This window comes from Cavia porcellus, unplaced genomic scaffold (assembly GCF_034190915.1).
Source record: "Cavia porcellus strain 051 isolate PalLab524CR breed Dunkin Hartley unplaced genomic scaffold, mCavPor4.1 scaffold_2, whole genome shotgun sequence".
Classification (NCBI taxonomy): domain Eukaryota; kingdom Metazoa; phylum Chordata; class Mammalia; order Rodentia; family Caviidae; genus Cavia; species Cavia porcellus.
In genome coordinates, this window is record NW_026947485.1 from 96,204,447 (window position 1) to 96,232,283 (window position 27,837).

Here is a 27,837-nt window from a genome sequence, read left to right on the forward strand (position 1 = left end):
CAAACAACAGCAAGACAGATATAAACTGCCCCCCTGCCAGTGGTGCTCATTCTGAGTGGGGCCACCCCTTTGACAGAGTCTTGTATGCCAGAGCTAGAGGCCACATCAGAGAACCACAGAGCACCCACCTCTCTTTGCCTGAGAGTCTGGAAGTGGAATTGGGAGGAAGAGGAGGCAAAAAGGTCAGTGTGATTTGCTTTGCTTTTTGCAGCTGTGTGGGGTAAGGGAGATAGGGGTGTAGGTGAGAGCCATGGGGACCCCTAGGATTGCAGTCTGGGCCTTCAAGCTCTTTGGTGAGGCCGAGGGATGTTGGTCTTCCTTGCCCAGGACCACTCACTGCTTTTACCCCTCTGTTTGTACAGGTCACCTGAACTCCCTTGGAGAGCCTTGTGGGGCCTGAGCCTCTGCTAAGCAAAGCTTTGATCCCCTCTAAGATTCCATTTTGTCCTACTCTCCAGGCTTTCAATGTCCTATGGCCCAGCAACCCAGCCCACATCCTCTTCCACTTAGAATCCAAACAGACTCCACAAAGTAGCTAGGAAAAGTCTCCTCTGCTGGGCCTAGTATGAAGGAGTCAGAGAGCAAGAACTGTGTGTCCCAGGGAAATCCCACACACAGCCAGGAAGACCCAGAGAAATCGCTTCCCCTCACACATGAGTAACCCTGAAGGAGCTATACTCGATGTTCCTCCTCTCAGCTTTTTGCCCACTTGCTGCCTTGTGCAAGCCCTTCCTGACTGTAAGCCTTAAGGAATGCATTGCACTTGGGTGTATGCATCTGGAAATGTGCATGCTTGTGTGTGCAAATGTGCACATGTCCACATACAGAACAGATGGCATTGGCCTTTTGATCTTCAAACATTTGGGAGCTGGGTTGGAAGAGACTGAATACCCAAGAAGGCCACTAGGCTGGGTGTACATTGGAGCCTCATCTGGTGTCTCCTAGGAGGATCTTGGATTGAGATTTAGGCTACACTTCTTCTGCAGAAGTACCCTGAAAAGAGGATAGGGGTGGAGAGTGACAACTAAAGTGGGGAATTGAGTGGGACCACAGTAGGACTCTAGCTCTCCCTGGGACCTATTTATTCAAGTGAGATTCCTCCCTACACTTCCACCTCCAGGATGCCAAAGGGTATCAGAACACTGGGCCACTTTTGGATCTAGAGTTGAGGGATAGCAGGAAGCTGCAGGGTATCTCCATAGAAAGTTTCCACGAGGTGCCCACTGATTGTATTCATCAAGGCCCTTTCCTTGCCTGACACTCCGTGTGACGTGCCTGGGGGAAAACTACCCAAAGTCTTAGTGGCTGGGGATTCCAAAGGGATTCCTTGGAGTTTCAGCTAACAGAGAGGAAAAGGAGCTGGGAAGAGATGCAACCCAAGAGTGGAGGGAAAGCACAAGATGTACCCATCAGAGAGGCTGAAGTAGTGAGGAGTCCTCACCCGGTATACCTCATCCTAGCCAACGTCTTAAAGAAATATAAAGAATCCTCATCTCTCCTGAGCTCCTTCACTGCCCTCACCCCCCTTGGTGATGGAGTGCACGCATCAGATTTTCATCAAAGTTCTATTAAGTGAAACATAGGTTGCAGGGCACCCTTTGATTGAAACAGTTTAAATTTTAATTGTGTTTTTAATTTGACATATAGTTGCAGAAAGGAATGACACTGCGTCGCCAAGGGGCGGTCGATTTTCTTAATTTCTCCCAGAGGAATTGATGAGTCTATCAGACCACTAGATTGGAAACCCATTAAAGCTCTCTGGTTAGGCTGTTAATTGGAACTTGATGGATGTGGGAGGGGGGTGTCGGGACTCGCCTATGCTGATCCAATCTTCATGACTTTCTGTTTTCCAATAAATTACACAATTCATTTTCCAGCCGCAGATTACATAAATTGTACACCTCTGGGGCTCTCTTTTTCAAATAGGGAGCCCTTTTCCCCAAAAGCCTATTGCGAGATGTCATTTGCACCAAAGAAGGAGCAGCAGAGGCCCTTGAATGAAAATCGAAACATAATCAACGTTTATACTTAGAAAATTTATTGAGATCATTTTCTCTGGTATTTCCTTATTTTAAAGTTTGGACGCGCCATATATCATAATCCACTCGCGTGAAGGGGGGGCAGACTGTGTTTAATATTTATCGAAGCTTGATTCCAAGATCAAACTTGTTTATGACTTCATCTGTCATTTCGGAGGGAGCCTTCTTCCACTATTACCCGGCTCAGCCGGCCTATTTCCCAACTGCTGCAGCACAGAGAGGATCAATTTTTATTAGGCTCCTCGGCAAGTTTGCTCTGGGCCGCTTTAATATTGAGCAGCGGCGTAATCTCGGGACCTAAACTTTAAGCGTTCTTTCAGTCTCAGAAAGTTTATCATTCTTTGGAACTCAGTTCTGCTAATTCCTAGGAGGAAGGCTCTCCCAAAGACACGGAAAGGCAATTCTCCAGAAGTAGGGTGGGCGGGGCAACCCCGAGTCCAGAAGGATGGGTTAGTGCGGGTTAAAGCACTGACACTCGTGAGGGCACAGAGACCAGGTGTGTGTTGGTGGTGGTTCCCAGGGCTCCTGGGAGGGGTTTTTGCGGCCACGCTGATCCCGGGAGAGGGCGTTTAACCTCTCCGCTCCTAGTGAAGTCTCCGGGATGCCCAGAAGCCGGAAAGGGGCGGAGGGTAGCAGACCTAGTGTCTTGACCCTTGCAGCCACTGCGGTAGATTGCTGTGAGTGTGTTCGAGAACTAAGGATGACTAACCAGTCGAGGGGAGCCCAAAAGAGCTCGAGGCTATAGGGGAATAGAGCATTGAGTCTGCCAAATCTGCCGCACCTCCCTTGAGCCTCAGTGTGTGTGTGTGTGTGTGTGTGTGTGTGTGTGTGTGTGTACGCGCGCGCGCACGCGTGCGTGCGTGTGGACATTTGCTGAATGAATGTGTGTGAGTGCAAGCTATTATGCAAGTACGTGTTCGAAGATTAAAGGATGCGGAGTGCTGAGGACCGAGGAGGCATCTGTGAGTGGACCGGATCCTTAGAGCTAGAAGGGAGACAGGCTGTGGGGAACTAGTCTTAGGAGCGGGGCTAAGTGGCCTCTCAAGGTTTGTAGTTTTCTGGTTTGGAGTCCTCAAGCTGGACTCTCCAGTGTCTGGGGAATCTTTGGCCTGGGAGCTGCATCTCCGAGGCCCGCATCAGCTGTGTGGTGGCCTCCAACGGTTCTTGCCCCGTAATAGATCTGCTCTTTGGGTTCTTAACACCTGCCTCCGCCCGTTGTCCTCAGTCTTTCCCGCAGGCATTCGCCAAACTCAAAGTCAAAGCCTGTTTCTTCCAGCTACCTGCTTCCAAGGGTGCACTACTGTCAGCGAAACAGCTTTGAGCATATCTTACCTCCTCTGCTTGGCTTGGTCAAACCACCGCCAGCCTCAGTTTCTCCCTCTGTACAGAGGACGGGGGTGAGGAATCTGTGTCATGTTTGCTGTAAGGATTAAAGTGACAAACGATGAGGAGCTCCTAGCATGTTTCTGGCACCAAGTATTTATGAGCTCAGAAAGGTTTAACCAACTCCTGCGCCCCCTGCCTCCTGGGCTTAACTCCAGCTGGGTAGCTCCGAGCTCTGTTGCCCAAGTTGGACCACCGCTTCTCTCTAGAGGCTGTGTTGGCTCAGAGTGCCTAACAGAGGCCGGTTGTTAGTGAAAGAGTGAGGCATTTCTTTCCTAGAATCTCCTTCCTCTCTACAAAACAGAAAGAGAGCGCCAGAGGAGCTGCAATGAGACCCGGGAGCCTGCGCCGCCGCGGCCGCGCAGAGGAGGACGCACAAATTGTATTTCAGCGCCGGGTCCTTCCGGGTTAATGAGCTGACACCATGATTAAAGCTGACCATTTGTAATGTGTCTCGACCCCGACGCCGAGCCCTGAAGAGGTTAATGCGGTGACGGAGGCCAGCACCTGCCCCTCACCGGCCTCCGGGGCAGCGCCGCACAGCCTCTGCCCCCCCCCCGCCCCCTCGCCTGCTCCTTGTCCCGGCTGCTCTGCGGACTCCTAATCAATTAGCCCATTAAAGAGCCCTTCGAGGAGTTAAGTAGGCAGAGTTCTGCCACGGGCAGGGCCGCAGTCGGTAACTCACCGAGGCTAATGATATTATAAGCGCTTTACTCAATAACCCCGGAGCGGTGAGGGCGAGGAAGGAACTGCACCGTCATGGCGCCGCGTCTGCATGTTTTGTGGGGACTGATTCCACAGCCTCTTCATCCTTGGCTACATTTGGGTTGCACCTTAGAGTCTAGGCTCGCGGAATCTCTTCGTTGAGCAGTATGAAGGCGCAATGCAGGGTGGAGTTGCTTGGGCTCTTTGTGCCGCGCTCGCACGTTTCCATACAGTTTGTGTAGACGACTGTGGCCTCAGATCCTTTTTGCCTGCCTGCGTCTGGATAGTTTTAATCAGGTAATAGCTGGTGCAGGGATTAGAGGAGAGCCAGGACTCACAGGAGTGGTGCGTTAAGAAGAAACCACGGTTTATTCACCTCCGTGCCCGGCTGGGTACTGGAACAGCCACTGCCAGTTAGGCATTGCTTCCCTCAGTTTTAGGAATGAGAAAACCGAGGCATCTTGCATAGTTAAGGCCCCTCAACTAGTATTTGAACAAACTTTCTAAAACCGGATCCATTCAGCGACCTCCTTCTTGGAGCAAGGTGTTTGTTTGTTTTGTAATTCAGAAATCTCTAATTTACAAAATCAAAAACTCACTTAGGATTGGGGATTAGGAAGTAAGTATGTGTTCTATGCTGCTAGTGCTTCCGGATCACCTGGTGCTTTTCCATCCCTAACTGAGGCAGTTTTCAAAACCGAGAAGATGCTAACGAGTTCGTTTCACCTGAGGGCAGGCAAGCTCTGAGACCACACTTGCGCAAGTTAACGCGCAGTGTAATTTAACAGTGCCTGGATTTGAACTAGGTTCTCCGGGTTCCAGATTTCGGGCTTCCCCATCCTTAAAATCCTGTGGCCTGTGGCTCGTTGGCCCGCGATAAGGGTGGGTTTATAGGTGGGGAAGGGCAGAAAATTTCTGCTCCTGAGGCTCCCAGCCGCATTCAAGGTAAGCGTCGGTTTGAGACCCCGGGTTTTAACCCCACCTGCATCTGCGCGAGCTGCGACAGTTCTGTCCTTGCCAGAGGGGAAAGGGATGGGGTGTTGGGTTGCGAAGGGTGGTGGCAGCCCCTTAGAGCCCCTCAAAGGTGCGAGGATGCTTCGCCTGCGCAGAGGCAGTCTTTTGGGGATCTGAGCCGTGGCAGAGATCAGGAAGTCAGGCTGGAATCTACACTGCGTTTGGCCCTGGACGCACTTGGACAGAGCTAATGCCCGTTGGGTTCTCTGCGTGCTTTGGGGGGCTCACTTGCACTGTGAGCCTGGCCAGGGCTTTTTGAAATTTTCCGGGGCCATTCTGCGCCGCTGCGATTGGCCGCATTCCGGTAACCTCTATGCAAATGAGGCCGCGCCGCCTCCGCGCCGCTGGAGACCCAGCTAGCCGGCGCGCTAGGAAGGGACATTCGCACCCGGGCTGGGCGGGTGCACCGAATTCGGCGGGCAGGGACCCCTGCGCTGCCGTCCCGCGCGCGCGTGTCCCCAGCGCGAAAGGGACTCTTCGCCAGCCTCGCCGCCCCCTCCCTTTGGCTTCGTTCCTTGCCCCTCCCCCCTGCCTGCCTGCTTGCTTGCACCACCTTCCACCCAGATCGTCTCTAAAGGGAGTTCTTGGTTTCCTCCGATTTCTTATGAACCCAGGATGGGCAGCAAGGAAGATGTGGGCAAGGGGTGTCCAGCGGCCGGTGGCGTCTCCAGCTTCACTATCCAGTCCATCCTGGGCGGGGGCTCCTCGGAAGCACCGAGGGAGCCGGTCGGCTGGCCGGCCAGGAAACGCAGCCTGTCCGTGTCCTCGGAGGAGGAGGAGCCGGACGACGGCTGGAAGGCGCCCGCCTGCTACTGCCCAGACTCGCATGGTCCCAAGGAGCGGGGCTCCAAACACCATCCCCCCATCCCTTTTACTTGTCTGGGTAAGGATCGCACTTCGCCAGCCTGGCAGTGAGTGAACGCGAGGGAGCGAGGCTGTGGGTCCCGGCCAGGATTGCGGCCCCGGGCCACATTGGGCCAGAGCTGTGGTCGCTGGGAATCGGGGCGAAGGGACCGGACACTCGAGATGTGACTCTTGGGCGGGAGGCACTTGGGAGGAGAGGGGAACGCAGACCCTGCGGGCTCTTTTGGAAGACTGGGTCACAGGGAAAGTGAACCACCGCAGGCTGGGCTGCCAGCGGGGTAAATGTGGCTCTGCGTTCAATCTTTGTACACGGGATACTTTCTGGACGCAAGGTCTGTCACTCTGGTGTGAGTGTTGTCTCTACTGCAATCTCTTTGCATCTTTTCTCTCCTCCTTTTGTCTCTGTCCCCCCCCCCACACACACACACTCCGGGAATGATTAGCACTCTAAGAAGATTGACAATCATGCGTTTTAGAGACCATTCCACTTTACAATATTTGATGAAGGAGGGCCCAGCGTTAATCCTTAGCATGATTTACAAATAAATGGCCTGTGAAATGATGCCACCCTATAAACCTGGAGGAACTCTTCCAGCACAGTTATTACAAGGCGTAATCTCATTTTAAATGATCTTAATATTTTCCATCCAGACCTCCTCCTCTTGCTGCTACCTATGCTTTCTCAAGGGTGGGGGCACAAAGATCCTCAAATTAGTCGGATCTCTCTTTTGTTGCTTTTAAAGGCCTGAGCGCTGGGCTTTGGATGGCAGCAAGAGGGAGAAGGGAAAGGGGTTGGTAAAATGGGGCCAAGACTGCTGGCATCTGCTAACCCCCTGGTCCTGGGAAAAGCTGGGGGTCTCTAAAAGCCTATAACTGCATGACCTTCCTTTCTGTTCTCCATCATCAGGTACTTCGAAGGGCAGCGGAGGTGCTGGACCGGCGGGCTCGGAGCGCACGCCTTTCCTCTCCCCTTCACACTCGGACTTTAAGGAGGAAAAAGAGAGGCTCTTGGCTGCGGGCTCACCCTCGCCGGGTCCTGAGCGGCAGCGGGACACCGGCGCTGAGCGGCAGGCGGGAGCAGCCAAGAAGAAGACGCGCACCGTCTTCTCGCGCAGCCAGGTGTACCAGCTCGAGTCCACCTTTGACATGAAGCGCTACCTGAGTAGCTCGGAGCGTGCCTGCCTCGCCTCCAGCCTGCAGCTCACTGAGACCCAGGTCAAGACTTGGTTCCAGAATCGCCGCAACAAGTGGAAGCGGCAACTCTCCGCAGAGCTGGAGGCGGCCAACATGGCGCACGCGTCGGCGCAGACTCTGGTGGGCATGCCGCTGGTGTTCCGGGACAGCTCGCTGCTGCGCGTGCCGGTGCCACGCTCTCTCGCCTTCCCTGCACCGCTCTACTACCCCAGCAGCAACCTCTCCGCCTTACCGCTCTACAATCTGTACAATAAGCTCGACTACTGACCCGCCCGCCGGCCGCGCGCCGCCTGCCCGCGGACCCTGCGCAACTTGCGCCCTTCACAGGGCTCTAGAGCAAAAGGGCGTGTTTCCAGAAATATTAAGTAATACACCATGTGTATTCATTATCTCTTATTTATGGGCTCTGCCCTACTTTTTTGTTTTGTTCGGGTATTTATCGGCATTCCTCAAGCCAGATCGCCTGCTTTCCATCTTAACCAAACCAATGCGTTTTGAAAACCATTTTTGGAGGGGGATATTCTCGGGTTGTTGCGGGAAAGGGAGCTTTGGCCAGATCAGCTTTGGTTAGTGGGGGGAAAAATCAGAAAACACCACCAACAACAACAGACAAGATTTATTCCTACCCATATATACAGCTGGATAAATGTATATGCACTCACATTCGGCCAAACCAAACCCTCTGGGGCTTTGGACCTTGATCTCATCACCTGTTTTCGTTTCCTTCATCCTGAGGATGGGTAGGGGCGAAATGGGGGTAGTTTGGATCTGTAAATATTTTAAAAGAAAAAATAAAACATTTTAAACATCGTTATAAGGAGGGACTGATTATCTTGCATGTAAGGTGTAGGACGCTGTCTGGCTTTTCTTTGGCAGAACTCCACTGCATACCACGTGGAGGGTGGGGCCTCGGTTAAAGGTTAGAACATTATAGCAGCCCTGGCAGAACTTTCGCTGCGCACTTCCCGATTCCCACTTGCAGTCCCTACAATCTTGGTGCGGCCTGGGGCAGCACTCGGGGTAGATCAGGCTGCAGAGCCCGCGTGCAGACAGACAAAGGCAGGGAAGCGAGGGAAGCGATTGCCTTCCGGCAACAAGCCGAGCCTGGGAGCTAAGAGCATCTTCCTTGCACTGTGTCACCTCGGGCTTGTCCGAAGCGGGGCACGCTAGGAAACAGCACGAACTATGCCTCGTGCCGCTTCTTATGCGACGTGGGGCAGGCGGCGGCGCTGCTTGTCAGCTGGTAAAATGTCCAGTTGTCGCATTGAGCCTGGTGCGACCGGCTTACAGCCACGTACAGTGGCGCATCCTGCGCATAGCGGGAACTGAATGTAGCAAGGTTGCACAGAGGTCCGAGGTCCAAAAGTGCGCAGGAGGCAAAGGCGCTTCCCCAGACTCTTTTTGGTTGTTAATACAGTAGTTTGCGTTATGCTTGGCTAACTGCTAAAGGACAGGCCAGCACACAGCCGCTCTTTCTGTACTCAGCAGTGATGCGCGGCGAAGACGCCCAAGAACTTCTGTGTCCAGGCACCACCGCCACACTGGGGCTAAGAACACGCTGCACGGAGAGATTCGCCGCGCTCCAGTCATGCAAATACCAGCCCCCCTTTCCCGTGACATCGCACCCACTGGTTCCTTGTAAAATATAGGAAATGGAAATACGAGGGAGCCCCACATAGACCGAGGCCCTCCAGCCTCAGGCCGGTATCCCGTTAAACTGGTGCAAAAACCTGGGGGAGTCTACAGGGCAGAGGCCGGAGCACAATCTCTAGAAAGGAAACGTTTGGGTGAGAGACTTGTCTCTTTGAGCCAAAAGGCATCAACCATCTTCATTTTGTGAAATATACAGACTATTTGTAAACTTTTTGTGACCCACATTATTCTGTGTTTAATATCTGACCAAAAAAAATTCAGATACTGTTCAATGTTTTTTTCTTCTATTAGCTTTGAAAAATAACTACAATTTTAAGTTATCAATTGTGCCAATGTACTTGGTTCAGGTACATTTACTGCATTTAGCCAAGACCACATTAATGTTTAGTGAGTCCTAGTATGTTTTGAAAACCTACACTAAGTTTTGGGTATAGGTCAGAGTGAGAACAAAAGTGACATGGATGTGTTTTCTGGTTTATTTTCTACATATATTTCATCTTGCAGAAGATTTTTCCCCCCAGATGACCCTCTTAAGTTCTTTTCCTCTAATGTTGCTACTTAATATTCCATGCAGAAATAATCAAATTACTTCTGAGAAACTTCTTGTGTAAGAATAGTCCATCCATATCATACTTGTATGCATTTCAACATATAATTTGATGATGGTTTTAACAGTGTTGAGTCAGATTCATTTTAGGCTTGCTTCTGTTGTAGGAGGGAATTTCCTCTAGTTATATAGGCATTTAGTGATTTATTCTTAGATTTTAGGTAAGGATCCTTTTTCAATTTGCCTTAGATAGTGTATATATCTCACCATTTTAGAAAAACTAGAAAGTCACAGGTGATCCAAAGGAGTAATTAGTTTCTAGGAATTTCCCTTACAGGTAACTGTTATACAGATACAAACAGAGGACTGCATTTTGATTTAAAATATTCAAGTATCCATTGTTGCCAGATTTCCTATTTTGAGACTATCAATTCATTTGAATAATCAGCAAAATCATCAGTCTCCTTTCAGGCTCTAAACTGGATTTAAAAGATTGACGTTTCTTAAAACTCAAATCGAGTCGGGTTGCAACTGCATTCCCAGAGGGACCTGAATCATACACACACTGTATAATGAAATACACTTTTATTTTATTAGTGGGTAATTTATGCTCAGAATCTCAAAACACTAATAGAATTAAATAAACAACTGGGAGAGGGAACCAAATAAGTCACGAGATGAAATTATTTAGCTAAAGTTAGAATGGAAATAAGGCATTACATTTAAAAATTTCAACTTACACATCAACTTGTTGAAAGAGAACAGACAGAACTAAATACAAGGACTAGTGAGAAAAAAGAACAAGACTCTTTTAGCAATAACATAATCAATGCAATAGCTAAAAGGGTTGTTGTGTGTATGTTTACTGTCAGGAATCAGAAGTGCATCCCATTCAGAACGTGTGAATACATAAAGATCAAGAAGTTTCTCCTATGAATACACCTCACAGTTAAACACTTTAATTCCAACATTTGCCCGCCACTTTGTACAAAATAAGGCTTTTTTCTCTAAAGAGGCAGTAAAAAAAGAGGTTTATGGTTTTAAAAAGTATTGAAAAATTTCAGCAAGACGTTGAGGTCCAAGAGAAATCCAGTCACTGTTCCATTCATTGTGTTTCTTTCATGGAGATAAAATCGCTTCTCTACCAAAGCAACTTTATTGGTTGTTGTATTTCTGGAGGACTCAAGAGTGAGAAAGTGTAGCAATTGAGAGCAATATAGACGGGGAGAGGTTTGTCACTATCATTTTAAGATCCCATGATGAACACAGCTCTAAAAGAAGCTATTTGAATTTAACACATTGCAGAATATTTGTTTTCAGTCTGTACACCCTCCTGGGCAGGGAGTTCCTTCAGAGCAAAGACTAGTCTGATTAAGTGGATCTTCCTAGAACCTCTAATTAGGCCTGGGATCATGGATGCCCAGTAAATGTGGAAAGATGGGGTGGAGAGACAAAGTATAAAAGACATAAGGACGAATTTCTATGAGATCAGCAGAATTTAACACAGTGGAAAATGTGAGTCCCTGGTTCAGTGGTGAAAACTCTGAGCAAGAAATCAAGGCAAAATAGTACAGCTGATTACAGCAAATGGTTTCTTCTCTGTTTCAACTTTTGGTTCGTTTCGCGAACATATGTAACGCCAAGAAAAGAAAAGAATAATTTAGCTCTGTAGGAGTACTGACCAAAATGGGATTCTTGTGTCTAAGGCTAAGGTGGGGAAACAGCCAAGCGTCTTTCCTGCCCACTAGTTAGAGGATGATCAGGGCGTCGGCTCTATAGGAACTACATCTCCCATCGTGCCGCGTAGGGGCGTGGGCAGGCGTGAGAGCATTTTGGCGAGCTGCTTCTTGGGAGTTGGAGTTTCGGCTCCTCCAGTTTGAGCACGCTGCCTCAATTTGGAGCGTGTAGAGACCACGTGAGCGGAAAACCGCGGTTTCCCTTTGAGCCGGAACAGGATGGCTGCCTTGGCGGAGGCAGGCAACCGAAAGGACCAATCGGCTGCCTAGAGTTAGCCGTTGGCGTTTGAAACCAACCAATGGTAAGCCTGTGCTGGAACTTCCTCTTTGCCTCCATCTCCTAACCGGAGAGTGCTCCGAGGAACTGAGGAGGCGGCGGCGGTAGCTAGAGACAGAGACGTTTGCATCTGTGGAGAGGCTAAGGTAGCGGGGCGAGGGGCAGGGCGCAGGAGGGGACTCTACACAGACTTCCAGGACCCGCAGCAGGCGGATCCGTGCGCGCGCGGCGCGGGGTGGGGCTTCGAGTCTATCGTTTCTCCTTTATTATTTCATGGACCCAGGAGAAGGGAGGAAAAGGACCGAGTGTGGAATCGTGGTTGGCGGGGTTGGGAAGTGCGGAAAGAGTGCCCCGCGTAGGCGTGTGCGGGCCGACTGGGCCGGGGCTTGGCGGGGCTCGGGAGGGGCTGGGCCAGTCTTGACTCCGGCGGGTTTGGGCTCTGCGCGGGCGCAGACTGCGCGCGCAAGTTGTCTTCACCTGTACCTGGTTGGGGGTTCCCCACCTACGCGCCCCGCGGCTTGCCAACCTTCGCAGACCTGGGAACTGTGGAACTCACTCGGCTCACGTTCTGCAGATGACAGGTTCCAACGAGTTCAAGTTGAACCAGCCACCCGAGGATGGCATCTCCTCTGTGAAGTTCAGCCCCAACACCTCTCAGTTCCTGCTGGTCTCCTCCTGGGACACGTCGGTGCGCCTTTACGATGTGCCAGCCAACTCCATGCGGCTCAAGTACCAGCACACTGGCGCGGTCCTGGACTGCGCGTTCTATGTAGGTGGCCTCGGTTAATGCGCCTCTCTGTTTACTGTATTATGATAGACCATGATAGTAGCAAAGTACTGTTAGTATTGCGTAGAGGCTTCTGTACTGGGAGTTATTTGGACGACTCCTTAGCTGTTGTAGAGTACTGTACTTGCCTTGAAGTAGGTATGGCTTTTGTGAATTACATATGTGTTTTGGGATTGAAGACATGGAACCTCAGTGTGCTCTTTCAAGGTCAGGTTTATGGAGTAGTCTTGTAACCTTTCTGTACATAGGATACTTGTATTTGCAGCAAGACTTAATTTGGATGCTTTTTAAAAGAAATGCCTGTTTGCTTTCAGCTACTGGAGTCATCAGCATAAAGCAGTCCCCTCAATTGCCAATTACTTTTGTGGGATGTTTTGTATAGGTGGGCGGAGTGAACATTATCCTGGGGATAAACTGAGTAGTTGGCTGGAGAAATAGGATTTAAATGGGAATTTTGAAATGCTCTCTAAAGCTCTGTAAAACTTTATTTTATAGGATCCCACGCATGCATGGAGTGGGGGATTAGACCATCAGTTGAAAATGCATGATTTGAATACTGATCAAGGTAATACCACATTTTTTCCAGCTTTTCTTCACTGATATATTAAGGTTATATTAAGGTATAATCATTTATGTAGGAAGAGTGATGTGCTGAATTACTTGGTGACTAGTCAAATAGGAGCAAGTAAAAACATTGTATATGTAGGATTCTTTTGTTCAAATGTTAATCATTGTCACTAAACATTTTTGCAATAGAGCTCATTTTGAGTATTGTCTTACGTGTTTATGTCACGTAATTTTATTTGATCTTTACTTTGTCCTTAGAAAGAAAACTATCTTGTAGCGGTTTGGCTTTCAATAAGTTTTTCTACGACAGTGCTGGTGTTTTAGGATTGTCTTTTTAGAAACTAATTCAGTTTAAACCAAAGGAAAGTATGTTAAAAGCAAATACAAAACAGCTAACCATGTTTATATCAGTCCTTCTATGTAGCAGTAGAGTATACATCAATTGCATTTGGAAGGAAGTGATTTCTAAGAATCTCAGATATGACATGACTAAGTTTTTATAACATTCACACAGTAGAGGCTGAAATGGGAGCCCAAATGCAGAGTTCTCTGAGTGTCATTACATAAGACATAAGTATACTTGAACGAGATGGCAGGGCACAGGACTGTAACTGTATAGAGGCCAGGTTAGATAGCAAAAGAATGGATGGGAAGATGGTACAGTTCATCAAAAAAAGAAAAACAAAAATAAGCATCTAATCAGAAGAGGCTATTGTATGAAAGTCATAGTCTTCGTTTTTATCGGTACCAGCGATTGAACTCATGACCGCACACTTGCAAGGCAGGCGCTTATGCCACTGAGCTAAATCCCCAGCCCCCAAAAGTCATATTCTTGTGTAACTTTTAATTGCCTATGTTTGGTTTTGTTTGTCACTATTTTGCCCTGTGAAATAAATCAGCCTGCAGGTTTAGATTCTCCTTACTTGAAAACTTAAAAAAAATTTTAATAGACTGATTTAAGAAAATTAGTTGCTGCTTTTCTGAAAGTCATTGCCAAACCTCACAAGATATAATAGTACCTTAGTTCATGAATACTTTTGTTTGTGAACAGTTTGGCAAATTTTTTTGTTTGTTTGTTTGCAAAGTCTACATGAGATGATGGAGATGACCGCAGCCATCTTTTTTGCCTGAACACAGAAGTGTCTGTTTTTCCCAGGATCGTGGAGTGAACTAGATTTGTGAACTGAGGTACCATGCTGTACTTCCCTTTTTAAAATGATTTTTAAAAAGATAATGTTCTTGAGATTCAAGACCATACACTATTTTTGTATGCTTGGCAGGTTGTATGTGTTGTAGCACATAGTGGGCATTTAGTATTAAGAATGAATAAATAAAATATTGTGGAAGTTGAAATTGGTAGGAAAGAAGTTATATATTGGAAATTTGACTTGCCATGAAAACCAAGTGAAGGTAAGACTTCATCCTTGCCTCTCATAATTGTTTAACCACATAAGTAAATCTCTTGAAGTGTTGGTTAAATGGGAAGATGAGTCAAGATCCCAAAGAGTAGAGTTTTCCATTCATTTATCTGCTCAACAGGTTCTGTTTGAACACCTAACGTGTATCAGACAGACCTTGTACTAGATGAACGCAGAGGTACAGAGTTCTGGTAAGAAGCTTGTAATTACGGGAGGATAATAGTAGACCTGCGACCATTTTAACATAATATGAAATTCAAGGTAGTCTTTATACATGCCATAATAAATCGAACTGTATATTATAAGGTGAACAGAGAAGAATGGATAACATTTTGTAGTTACAGATTTTTCTGGATGCAGATAGTTTCATGGAGTTGGAGGAACAGAATCATTACAGTTGAGGAATCTTTGTTTAGTAGAGTAAAGCTCTTTTTTCCTTTTTCTTTTTGTATAGAAAACCTTGTTGGAACTCATGATGCCCCTATTAGATGTGTTGAATACTGTCCAGAAGTGAATGTGATGGTTACTGGAAGTTGGGATCAGACAGTTAAACTGTGGGATCCCAGAACTCCCTGTAATGCTGGGACCTTCTCTCAGCCTGAAAAGGTAGGGTCTTAATGTTTATCGGAAGAATTACGGTCCATGAGGTCATTTGTCTAGATGTGTGTTTGATGAATATGCTGTTTAATTTAGAGATTAAATGTTGACAGTGTCTGTTTTATAAACCCAACTATGTCGAATTGCTTTGAAATAAAGGAAGTTAACTAGGATTTGGGTCATCTGTTTTCCATCAGTTGTTACACTCATACTAGAGAGCACAGGTGTAAATGAACATGTTTGTATGTATTGTTAATGTTTAAATCTTAGGACTGAGTGACCGCTCACTACGTTTTCAGAAAAATCACTTAACAAAAACTTATCAGTTATCTTAAAATGAGTTTGAAGCGACCAAACAAGAAAATAAGATGGAGCATCACTCATTTTCATTTGTGACCTCAGGGTTTCATTTGAATTAACAGGTGCTGAAATTGAGATATCGTTTCAGATTTAGTGAGAATGATTATCTTGTGTTCTCTGGCTTTTACTTTGTGTGTGTTTGTGTATATGATCACAAATGTGATTGAAGAGACATAGTGAATGTTTAAAATAGAAAATTTATTGCTGCCAGATGTGGAGGTACATGCCTATAATCCCAGCACCAGGAGACTGAGGCAGGAAGATGGATATGAGTTGAGTTTTGAGATCAGCTTATGCTATGTAGGGAATTGAAGGCCAGCCTGAACTATATGGAGAGACCCTGTCTCTAGAAGCCACCCCCCCATAAAAACTTACGGTAAAATACACATTGACATTAATCCCCCTCAAAATATTCCCATCTGCTGTGAAACCTTTATTCCATTGTTCTTGGCAGTGTGTCTTACTGTGATTTTTTTTTTTTTTTTGTAGCTCCACTGGTTTTATAGATTCGCTAGTTTTTAGTCATTTCTTTTGTGTATTATGGTTTTTAAGAAGTGAATATTTAACTTTAAAAAATTATTACATTAAGGCCACATTACCATTAATCCCCCTCAAAATAGTCTCCCTTGCTTCAAATGTACTTATTCCATTGTTCTTGCAACTTTCTGGAGCAGTTCTGGAAGTCCTCTTTCATGAGTGTCTTTAGTTGTACTATCACAGCTCCTTGGTGTGTTGAGTTGATCGAAACATTCACTTTTCATGGACATTTTGACTTTGGGGAAGAGCCAGAAATAGCACAGTGTGAGATGCCAGCTGAGAACAGGTGGAAGAGAATGCGTCATAATAAGCTTGCTTTTCTTTTGGATGGCACTCAGCGGTAGTAGATTCATTGTAGTTTGCATTATCCCACCTAGAGACAAGAAAGGGCTTTCCGAACTGCTTTAGAAACTGGCAAGAGCAGTGGGCTGTGTGAAGGCAGAGGGAGTGTTTTATGGGGGATTAATGGCAGTGTCTTTTACTATACTAAATTCTTAAAAATTTAATGTTCACTATATACTTTTATAACATCTTCTATATAAATACTGAGAAATGTAGTTTGAAGACTATCAGTGAATGAAACTTTTTAAAACTGAAACTTTTTAGCCTTTTGATTTGTATCGTGAAAGTATAATTTGGCATTGTTGTTATATCCTCCTCAAGACTTTATCAGGTGTTAGTTAATTTTGAAGGTTGATTGTGTTAGCAATTTAAGGGTACCCTTCACTTAAATCTGTTTCCTCACTGTAAACATATTATTCAGTTCCTGTTAGCCATCGTTATATACAGTAGTGCATCCAGAGAACCATTATTTTTGTCATATCACAGTTGAATCTACTTCTGGCAAGACCTTTGTTCAGAATAAAATAATTGCATTGTTTCTAGTTTTGATTTATGGTTGTATGTAACATGTTAAGAACTGTGATAAATTGCTGACAGAATATCATATAATGGGACAGGCACACTGAATCAAGCTGCTTATTGGTTCAGCAAGGTTCATTATGTCATCCTTTTTAATACTTTCTTTGATAAATGCATGTACCTAGTCAGTAGCATGACAGTGGTTTCACTTGATTTATGATCAGTCGAGATACAAAGCAGTATTAGAAGCTTGTATGTCACCTGTATAGTAAAGATTCAATGTAAAGTTCTCTATGATTGTACCATTATAATTTGATTTTTTTCTGGATTGTGTATTTTTTAAATTTGGTACTTCGTACATCTTAGACTAACTTCATTTTCCTGGAAACATTTTGCTTCCTAAGTAAACTATTATAGATTTTACAATATTTCCTACATTTAGACCTGCACACACTAAATAAGTTATTTTCAGTCTTTTAAATTCTTATATTTAATTTTAAAACCAGATTGAAGGACAGCTTTTGTAGCACTGGTAACCTAACGTAGTTTTTTGTTTGGTGGTTGGTAGTTGAATACTTGTAGTTAACCATATGGTTTAATTACAGAGTGTTATAGAGATGTCTTACTGTATCATGGCACCTATTTTTTTTTTTTTTCCATGTGCTGGTGCTGAAAGCCAGGGCTTCACGCATGCTAGACAAGTGCTGTAGCACCGAGCTACTTTGTAGGCTCCCACTGCATTTTTTATAGTAATTTTTCAGGGTTGAAAATACTAAGTTAGATTAGAATCAGTTATTAATTGAAAATAATAATCAGTTCTGGATCTTAAGTATAATTTTTTTTTTAAAAATGATGTGTTGAAGTGTTCAGGGAAAATTTTTTTTGCTTCTTTTTTCATGAATTTGGTATTTCTGGTCTACAAGCAGCATTGTGACCAGTAGCATTGTATTAACCAATAAACTAAGTGTTTTGCTTGCAGGAAATTCTAAGGTTTATTGTATTTCTGTTTTGTGGATATTTTAATATTACAGAAAAAGCATTATGAGATAAATAATAATAGACACTTTTAGGGAGTGAAATGCTTTTTAAAATTTTCCTTAAAAATGAACTTTTGTTGTAAATGTTTAGTATGATGTAAAGGTGCAAGGATTAGCTTTGTCCTAGGACGGATCACTATTCTTGTCTTTAAATTTTGAGTTTGTGTGCCACCAAAAGCGATTAATCAGCAAGATAATGATGGCTGCCTCATTTTCCCATGGAAGGCTTGTTTATTCAGTCTAATATCTGGGAAAAAGTCAAGTTTTTTAGGGTTGTAAAATAAAATCTTCCAAAAGGCAGTCATAGAAAAATAACTTGGAAAATTATTGTTTTATAAAAAGCTATGTTACTGAAAGATTCTTGAATTTTATAGCTTTATTAACTCTTTTTTGAGGTTTTTTTCTTTTTTCATGGTTATATTGTCTCTAAATGAAACAAGCAAGTTAGGGCACATTGGTTTAGGTTTTCAATACAAAAAAGAAAAGAAATAAAAACACACCAGACTAAATTAGGTTTTCAAAAGTGCTTCTATAGAATTAGGTACTTCTATAGGACATTTGGTGAAGGAAGAATACGTAAGTAATAATAGGTAAGAATGGGTGTGCTGGGTTTTTTTTAATGAATTACTTGGTTTGAATAACTGCAGAATCTTAAAATTCATACTTGTGTTTAGGAACCTGATCAAGGTAATCTTTTAATGGCTTTATGATTAGATAGATTTCTTTTGGGAGGGATATGCCATTTTCATAAAGTAGATGGATTTTAGCAAGTTGTGATCTCTCTTAAAAGGTGTACACGCTCTCAGTGTCTGGAGACCGGCTGATTGTGGGCACAGCAGGCCGCAGGGTGTTAGTGTGGGACCTGCGGAACATGGGCTATGTGCAGCAGCGCAGGGAGTCCAGCCTGAAATACCAGACTCGTTGCATACGAGCGTTTCCAAACAAACAGGTACTGACCTAACCTTTCTGCACTTTTCTGGAAGCTGAAAATAATACAATCTTGTTTTGGAATACTGACTTAGAATTTGCTGTTAAGTATGTTTTCATTTAGTATTTTGATAATGTTTGTTAAAAGGTAATAAATATATTAACCCTTATCTTAGAAAAGAGGTTCATGTTCAGAGAAGTTAAATCATGCTCACAGGATTACTCAGTGGATTGAATAAAGTCTTAATTTGTTGACCCTGGTGAACAGTGACAGGATGCTTATTAGGTTTATAATCAAAGAGTTTTACAGATACTTCAGTTTACAAATCAGTAAATTAAAATTTAAGTCTGGAAATGTAGTCTTTTTTTTTTTAAATTCTTTTTTGGGGGGTTGGGTACTGGAGATTGAACTCATGACCTTGTCCCTTGCCAGACAGGCGCTTGTGCCACTGAGCTAGATCCCTAGACCCTGGAACTTCAATCTTAAAGAATTTCCTATTCTCTTTTTTGACTTTTTGTAATCCTGAATAGAGTGATTTTCCCCCTCTGACAATAGGAACTTTGATTTTGAAAAAACAAACTCCATCTTGATTAGTAAGGCAGTTCTCCTTATCTAATGGCTAACTCTTGATTTACAGGGTGGGTCTCTCTCTGTCAACATTAAAAGAGATTAGTAGGTTTATTGGTGAATTACCTCCTGTTCTTAATCCTTACAGTTTTAAGGGGGAGTTGTTGGTATGTTAGCTGCCATTGGAATTTTCTAGGCAGAAAAGTCATTACAACGGCAGGTATGTTTTAAATCATGGATGTCCTTTAGTGATTGTGGAATTGGAAGCAGTAACCAAGTTATATTCTCTTGGCTCTTTATCTCAAATGATGATCACAAATTTTTTCAGGAATTTGTAAATTGCTATTGATAGGAATTATAGTTATATGAAATTAAAGATATTAAATATAGTATGTGATTAAAATATGCTTGCATTATAAAAATTACATTTATATCTAAACATTTCTGTAGGACTTCTGTGCTTCATAGAGAAAGTTTAGGCTTTTACTGAATTTTTTCTGAGAACAGTTTTTAGGAAATATTTCCTATGTTGAAGGATTGAAAAAAAGGTATAAAAATAGATTTCATATTCAGCAATTTATGTTACTTCTTTTTGAAATGTGTATTGTCACTTAAAAGGCAAGTAAAAAGGTTTGAAACTGTAAGCCACTTTTGACCATTCCCAGAAGTTTGTGTTATGTGCAAACTTAAGTAGTAGTAAACATAAGAGGCTGAACAACTGAGATGGAAGGTTGGTGTTCAGGTCAGTTTGGATTACTGATGCTCCTGGCAAAGGAAACAATGGTTGTTAGAGATGAAGAGGCTACATCATAAAATAACACATTTGAACTTTTTAGAGAAGAAACTCGCATCCTTTTTTGGATAGGAGATGAATGAGACTAAAACACCTAAAAATTCTTGTTCAAGTGTGACAAAATAAGTAGATATTTTTTATTGTAATGTTTAATAAAGCACTGGTACAAGCAAGAGGTGATAGATTTATGTCTCACAAGCAGGTATTAATATTTGTAACTAAATTTTTAGAGTTGTCTTAGTTATGTCAGTACAGCTTAAACACTTTGTTAAAATGTAACTGTAATTTCTCTTTGTTTCTGAAATAATCATCTTTGTTTAGTGTGGTTGGAATTCATTTACCATTTTTGTCTTTGGTTCCCTCTCGGCAGGGTTATGTATTAAGCTCCATTGAAGGCCGGGTGGCAGTCGAATACTTGGACCCAAGCCCTGAGGTGCAGAAGAAAAAGTATGCCTTCAAATGCCATAGACTAAAAGAAAATAATATTGAGCAGATTTACCCAGTCAATGCCATTTCCTTTCACAATATCCACAATACATTTGCCACAGGTAAACTATGGCTTGCTAACCCATATATAATTATTAAGACTAGCAAATTTTAAAAATTATTTGAACACCATTGATGTTAGGTAGAATTATTTTAAAAATGTTTTTAGATAGGGAAAAATAGTTCTTGGGGAAGATGTAACTTCTGTGAGCTTAAAAATTAGCTGTTATGGTAACAGTTATTTCAGGATCTGATGATAAAAACCATTTTAACTGTTTTGAAATTACTGCAGGTGGTTCTGATGGATTTGTAAATATTTGGGATCCATTTAACAAAAAACGACTGTGCCAGTTTCATCGGTACCCCACCAGCATCGCATCGCTTGCCTTCAGCAATGATGGAACTACGCTTGCAATAGCATCATCATACATGTATGAAATGGATGACACGGAACATCCTGAAGATGGTATCTTCATTCGCCAAGTGACAGATGCAGAAACAAAACCCAAGTGAGTATGCTTCACCTGTATTTGAGCCTTTTCTTGCATTCAACCCAGGATTTATTAATTTTTCTAAATTCATGAATAGCATTGTTGATGCCTGCTGGATATTACAGCTGACTGTAGGGTTGGAGTTGATTTTATCTTGTTCTCCCAAGCTTTCAATATCCGTAGGTTGATAGACGTCTGATGGATAAAATTGTGCCTAGTTGTTTTGTAGAGAAGAATGTCAAACTCTCATTCTTCTTGAATAGGCTCTATTATTTGAAGTCTGGAGTTATTACTAGCTCATTGCTTCAAAATTAAGTTGAGGAATTCAAGAATAATTTATTTTAGTAAATTCTATTTAAGATATTTAAGAATTTGGACTGCCAAAAATTTTTCCTCTCCACATAGGTTGTTTCTATAATATTTACACAAAGTGAATGACCTTCAGGTCTTATTGGAAACCTAGAAGAAGATAGCCTTCCCTAGAATAGTGCATTTCCTTAATCTTGAAATTTTCATAAATGGCCCTTGGCTGTAACTGTTGACTGAAAAGACCATTTACATTTTTCGATACCAACAGAGCAAAGCTTTCTACTTAATTACCTCTACCAGGTTTCTGGGAAGGTTGATACTTTTACATTTTATACTGTGAAATGTCTTTCCCTAAGTATCTGTCTGTTCCCTGTCTCCCATGTAGGCTCTGGAAAGAAGTCCTCAGTAAATATTTGTGGAATTATTGAATGTTTTGAGGACTCCCATACGTCCTTGAATTAAACTGGTTTCATACTCTTGCTAAATTGGTGGAGGTCCTGTGAGTGGGCAGAATATTAAATATTCAGTATCATACAATCTTTTACAGGGTGCTCTTTAGAAAGGTCTTAGCATATGAAGCCTGTTGAATAAAAGGCTGTATTTGCATTTAATCTGTCACTCTCGTATCTCTTGTCCTGGCCGGCCATTTTGATCTCATGCTGTTTTTTTTTTCTTTTGAACTTGTAGGTCACCATGTACTTGACAAGATTTCATTTACTTAAGTGCCATGTTGATGATATTAAAACAATTCATACTCCCCAATGGTGGATTTATTACTAATAACAGAGAAACCAGGGAAATTATTAATCTTAATATTATCAGAACTTGGAAATAATGGAAAAGAGGTTTTTATTGATTTTTTTTAAAAAAAATCAAACAGTTTCTTAAGTGCATAAGATAGTTTGATGATTTGCTGCATTAAAGGTATTTCGGCAAACAAATTTAGAAGGCAGTGACTACTTTTGAGAGTCAGTTTTGACCTTGCCGATTTTTGTTTCCGCTGTGGAAATAAATGTTTATAAATAAGTAGAAGTAATAAAAATCTCTTTGCATTCTTTCTGGACCTTAAATGGTAGAGGAAAAGGCTCTTGAACCATTTATTTCTTTTGCTGGTTATAGTTGCCAATTCTAAAGCTGCTTCAGACTGCCTCATGAGGAGGTTAATCTACAATTAAACAATATTTCCTCTTGGCCGTCCATTATTTTCTGAAGCAGATGGTTCATCATTTCCTGGGCTGTTAAACAAAGCGAGGTTAAGGTTAGACTCTTGGGAATCAGCTAGTTTTCAATCTTATTAGGGTGCAGAAGGAAAACTAATAAGAAAACCTTCTAACATCATTTTGTGACTGTAAACAATTATTTATTAGCAAACAATTGATCCCAGAAGGGCAAATTGTTTGAGTCAGTAATTAGCTGAGAAAAGACAGAGCATATCTGTGTATTTGGAAAAATAATTGTAACGTAATTGCAGTACATTTAGACAGGCATCTATTTGGACCTGTTTCTATCTCTAAATGAATTTTTGGAAACATTAATGAGGTTTACATATTTCTCTGACATTTATATAGTTCTCATGTCCATTTCAGTTGTCCAGCCGCTGGTGATTAAGGTTAAAAAGAAAAAAATTATAGTGAGAATGAGATTCATTTCAGTATAATGCCTTAAAGCAAAATGCAAACTTAGCTTGGCCTAGTCAAAATAATTCCACATAGTATTTTTGTTGTCACGTTTTATTTTTAATTTATATTATTTGCAAGTGTATGTCTCTGTGTAGGATTTAGATATTTACTGAAATTTATCTTATCCATATGTATTTTTTAAAAATTCTTTTGATACAGAGAAGAATTTGTTTTTACTTTTTAGAGTATTTTAGTGAAAAATTAGTGTATGTCTGAACACATCTTTTGAAATGTATTTTCTTCATTGCAGGTCCACCTAATCATCTCGCGAAAGTGGTTTCTCTATGGAAAGCTTTGTTTGCTTGCTTCCTACAAGTACATGCTTAATCCCCTCCCTAAAGGATGTATTATAGTTATTATGGGCCTGTTATTTAGTTTGTGAATTTTTCTGTGTTCTGTCTTCCAAGAAATTTGTATTCGTATTCTTTAATACCTTGCTTAGGGTGAGAAATCTTTGTACCCTTATGCAGTAGCTGAAGAATTTCCCTCCCTCCGCCCAAGGAAGCCCAGTTGTTGTTTATGAGCAGTTGGGCTCTTTTTGTAGCATAACCTAAACCTTCTTTTTCCCTGCTGCCTAATAAATGAGAAATCGAGAACCCTTAAATGTTGGATGTTTTAAATGTTGGTAATTAATGTAATTTATTCATAAAATGGCTTCTGTGAAACAAAACTTTTCATCATGGGTGCATTGAAGGTGACATTTTACCTTTCAAGTCTACTGTGTCTCAATTATGTCTACTCTGATATATGTTGAGGATATAGTCCTGGATAAAATGATTTGTTGGCGTTCATCCTCTCCCTTGTGCCCCCTCGGTAGACAGCAGGGGTCTAGAACTAAACTATAGTTTCCCTCAGGACAGGCCCAGAGTCTGGCAGCCTTGGGGAACCTTTTGGCGTGATGCTTTCCTAGTGGTGCCAGTGCCATGGAGCACACTTAGGTCATGCTTCTCTGTGCTTATGAAATCATTGTCCACATACAGAGAGCCAAATGACAGCCTGTTCTGGACTTATCCATCAAGTGCTGAATCAGAATGAAGCCCTTGGGATGGTGAATAATGTAATAGCCAGGGACTAACTGATGGTATTGGTTCTTTAGAGTGATTATATGCTCTTAAATGTTACAGCCATCTTGTTGAGGACACTTTAAAGGCATTGTATAACAAAAAATACAATATTGTTAAAAGTGACCAAATTAAAGCTGTGTTGTGGACTTTTTTTGAAGTTGCATTGGAGAGCTTTTTTGGGTTTCCACTGGGTGGCCTCTTCTGAAAGCAAATGCACCTCCCTGTCTCTGCTGTGTACCTGTTTATGATTGTAGTTTCCCTGGCATTTTCATTGCTATCCTTTGTTCATATTCTTTGTCTTTTCTGTTGAGGTTATTTTCTCCCTACTGCTACTGTTTCATAGCAACCTTTCTCCCTGGTTTCCCAGGTGTAGTTACCTTGGCATTTTCATTGGTTTTCTTCATTCACACTCTTTAAGTCTTGCTTCTGTTTAGCTTGTTTTTCTTCCTACTGCTACACTTCCCATGGACTTCTCAGTGAATGCTGCAGCCTCCAGCCCAAGTCTTCTGTCTTATAAAGGAGTGATTTTCCAGTGTTTTTATTTGTAATCCAAGTAGGAAATAAGTTACGAACCACAGTCCAGAACACAAGTTAATATACTGTGTGTAACAAATACAAATAAATGGTTCATAAAACATTATTTGCCCTTCTTGTATGTGATGTATCTCGTGTGTGTTTCTTTTAAATGCTGGCCATGGTGCCCTGAACTGATTTTTACAACACATGCATTGCCACCTATAATTTGCAGCAGTTGCTCAGTCCTTTTCGCAAGGTTTCTTTAGTTGATTGCAGTGCTGGGGATTGAACTCATGATATCATGCATGCTAGGCAGCACTCTCACAAATGATTTCTCCCTATCTTTTTTTTTTTTAAACTAAGTTGCCCAGACTGGCCTTCAAATTGTGATCTTTCTACTTCAGCCTATCAAGTAGCAAAGAGGTATCTTTTTATAGATTGCTCTTTCAAGATACAGTTTGAGTCTTTCATGGTCCTGTTCAAGGCCCACTTTTCCATGAAGCACTCTATTTGCCACTGGACCTAGCTAATCTTTGAAGAACTCTTTATCCTCTTTTGTTCTTAATTTTGTTATAACCCTTCAGTAATTTCCTCAGAAGGCATACTTCTTCTGGAGCCTTCAGATCACTGGGAATGGACTGCTGATTTCAGGCCTTCTCACAATACGAACAGACCTTCGTTGGGAATTCTAACTAGATGAGATAGAAGTGTTACAGTGGCAGCAATGCCTGGTTTTGAGTTTCACTGTAGAAACTTAAAAAAAAAAATACGTTAGCAGGTCATCCTTTTTTCTGTGGGAAATCTAGACTTTATTATAAAGATTGAGGCCAAGCTACCCATTTGGCCTTGGCATTTAAAGCTCTTCATTATTTTGTCTGTATTAAACTATAGTGTTTCCTAAGGCATTTTCATTTTCAGTGAAGAAAGGCATCTGGTCAAGTAAGACCAGGTGCCGTCTCTTACCTGAGGGACTGCGTGCCTGTTAGCTTACTGAGAGCTTGGAGAACTCCAGTGCTAAAGAAGCCCGCATAAATTGCTAACTTAGTGACCCCCACATTCCTTTGATCTAGGTCTGTTCTCTGTTACTGTTGTATTGTACTTTTACTCCTGTCATTTTATCTTTTTTATTTCCGGAAATGACTGGAGTTCTGGTATCCCAAGAGGCTGTTTATGGTGCAGAAGCACCTGTTCATCCTCAAGTGTCAGTGTGCTTTGGCTTTTCCTTTTCCTGAATTGCTTCTTCAAGTTTTAATTTGAATCTTGAACGTTCCTACACAAAGTCCCCTTTTCTGTGAGTATTTCACCTTGTTGCAGCTCACAAATACTTGTGTCCTTTGTTAAAACAGGTATAAAGTGCTTCCTACCTCTGTACCTTTTTGGCAGTTCTCTACTGCCTGGCACTTTGACATTTTTGTATGTGCACATCTTAGTCCCTTACCTATATCAGGAACATATGTATTTTGTACTCTGACATGTGAATATTGGAATTGGACTCTTTTTTTTTTTTTTCTTTTAGGACGGTCTCTCTATGCAGTTCAGACTGGCCTTGAGATCACCTTGTAGCCCAGGCTGGTCTCGAACTTGGCAACAATCCACCTGCCTCAGCCTCCTGTCTCAGTCTTCTAAGTGCTGGGATTAGAGCTGTGAGCCACCATGCCTGGCAGGACTTCTGAAATATTGCTGGATAACATAGTCTTTTTTTTTTTTTTTTTTTTTTTTTTCTTTCTGAAGACAGGATCTTTTATTTAGTTCAGGCTGGCCTTGATCTCACTGTAGTCCAGGCTGGCCTCAAACTTGTGGTGATCCTGCCTCAGCTTCCTAAGTGCTGGGATTATAGGTATGCATCACCATGCTTGGCAACGTAGTTTCTTAATTTGAAATACAATTTTGACATGTAGGCACTTAGTGTACTACATGTACATTTGGCTTTGTTACTTCATAATTAATTACAGAATTGATGTTCATTGTAGCAAATTCTAGGTAAAACAAATATGTCAATCCTATATAGGGGAAAAATATAGGGGATAAATTTTTTCCATCTTCATTGAAATTAATCGACAAGTTCTGTGTATTTGTATGTGTACATATGCATGTGTATTCAGGTATGTGCGTATGTTTGGTACAAAGTAGATACTTTAAGTTTATCTGAAATCAGATATTGTGATATTTTGATATGCATACATCATGAAGGATTACCATTAGCAAGTGAGTTAACGTAGCCGTCTTATATAGCAAGAATACTAAAATATAATTAGGTATATCTAAGGCATGTAGTACATTATTAACTACAGTTACCATGTTGTACATTAGGTCTTCAGAACTTAACTCATTTTGTATGAGATACCTACCTTTTAACATTTTGTATATCCATCCTTCAACATTTTCTTATGCTGTTTCTCCAAAAATAAAAGTTTTGTTCATCACATGAAAATGTATGGGTGGAAAAATCTGAAAAAAAAATTTTTGAGGTGATAGCTAGGACATGTAGTATAAGCCTTATCGCCTGCCTGACATTTGCTTTGGAGGAATATTTGGGGTTTATGTGAAGTAATGGGTGCCAGGTCACACCTTATAACATTTGAAGCCTTGATTCTATGACCATGACCAAGAGGAGTCTGACCATGAAAATTCCATTATGTGGACAAAAATTAGTGACTCCGTATTTGCAGTATAAGTGGCACATGGAGAGTTACTCCACATGGCTGATGAAAGTTTTTTAAGTCAGCAACTGCTTATATGGGTCCTTGCCCTACTGACTGTTCCAGAATGAAGGGCTATAGGTGCCTATGTATTTATTGCTGAGATGTTCCTTAAGACTGGGACTAGTTAGTACTATGCATAATATTTTATATACTTTGGGTTATACAGTATGGTGTTTGATAATATAGCATGAAAATGTGACTATAATTTTTTGATCTTATTTTTAAGGCTACCTAGTTAGAATTTGATGATCAATAAATAAATTTCCTTCTCACATTAGATTTTGAATTTATTTATTTATTTATTTATTTATTTATTTGGTGCCGAGTATCAAACTCATGACCCCATGCTTACCGGGCAGGCGCTCATGCCACTGAGCTAAATCCCTGGCCCTAGATTTTGAATTTTGGACAGGGTTTGTGGCTAATTGATAGGTGTACAGACAATTTGATCATCATGCAACAGATGCTTATATACCATAATGTGTTTGCATGTTTTCAAGAATTTGGCCAATGTTTGGTCCTTATATCCACCACCATGTAGGTTAAGGTTGGTGATTGTTCTTATGTCTCACGTCACCTAACTGGTTAATGCACTCACTGGGACGGCTAGGCACTAGGAAAAGCAGCTTTCCAAGAAACTTCTAGAACTGAAGAGGACTGCTTAGTAGTACCATGTCAAATCTTCACCCCTTGTCAACCACATAGCCTATCACTCTCAGAATTTGC

General features: G+C 42.3%; 2 protein-coding genes across 2 annotated transcripts; both read left to right on the top strand.

The window, feature by feature from the left end:
- The first annotated feature begins 65 nt into the window (after positions 1-65).
- Positions 66-9,362, top strand: Hmx2 (H6 family homeobox 2). The gene is made up of 3 exons (XM_023561588.2): positions 66-182; positions 5,756-6,024; positions 6,913-9,362. The coding sequence occupies exons 1-3, from the start codon at positions 85-87 to the stop codon at positions 7,464-7,466; spliced, it is 921 nt and encodes a 306-aa protein (XP_023417356.2). The 5' UTR covers positions 66-84; the 3' UTR covers positions 7,467-9,362.
- A 2,054-nt stretch (positions 9,363-11,416) lies between these two features.
- On the top strand, positions 11,417-24,533 carry Bub3 (BUB3 mitotic checkpoint protein). Its single transcript, XM_003479821.5, has 8 exons — positions 11,417-11,558; positions 11,987-12,181; positions 12,695-12,764; positions 14,639-14,790; positions 18,367-18,525; positions 20,235-20,412; positions 20,643-20,859; positions 23,080-24,533. Exons 2-8 carry the CDS (start codon positions 11,987-11,989, stop codon positions 23,087-23,089), a joined length of 981 nt encoding a protein of 326 aa, XP_003479869.2. The 5' UTR covers positions 11,417-11,558; the 3' UTR covers positions 23,090-24,533.
- Positions 24,534-27,837: the final 3,304 nt, after the last annotated feature.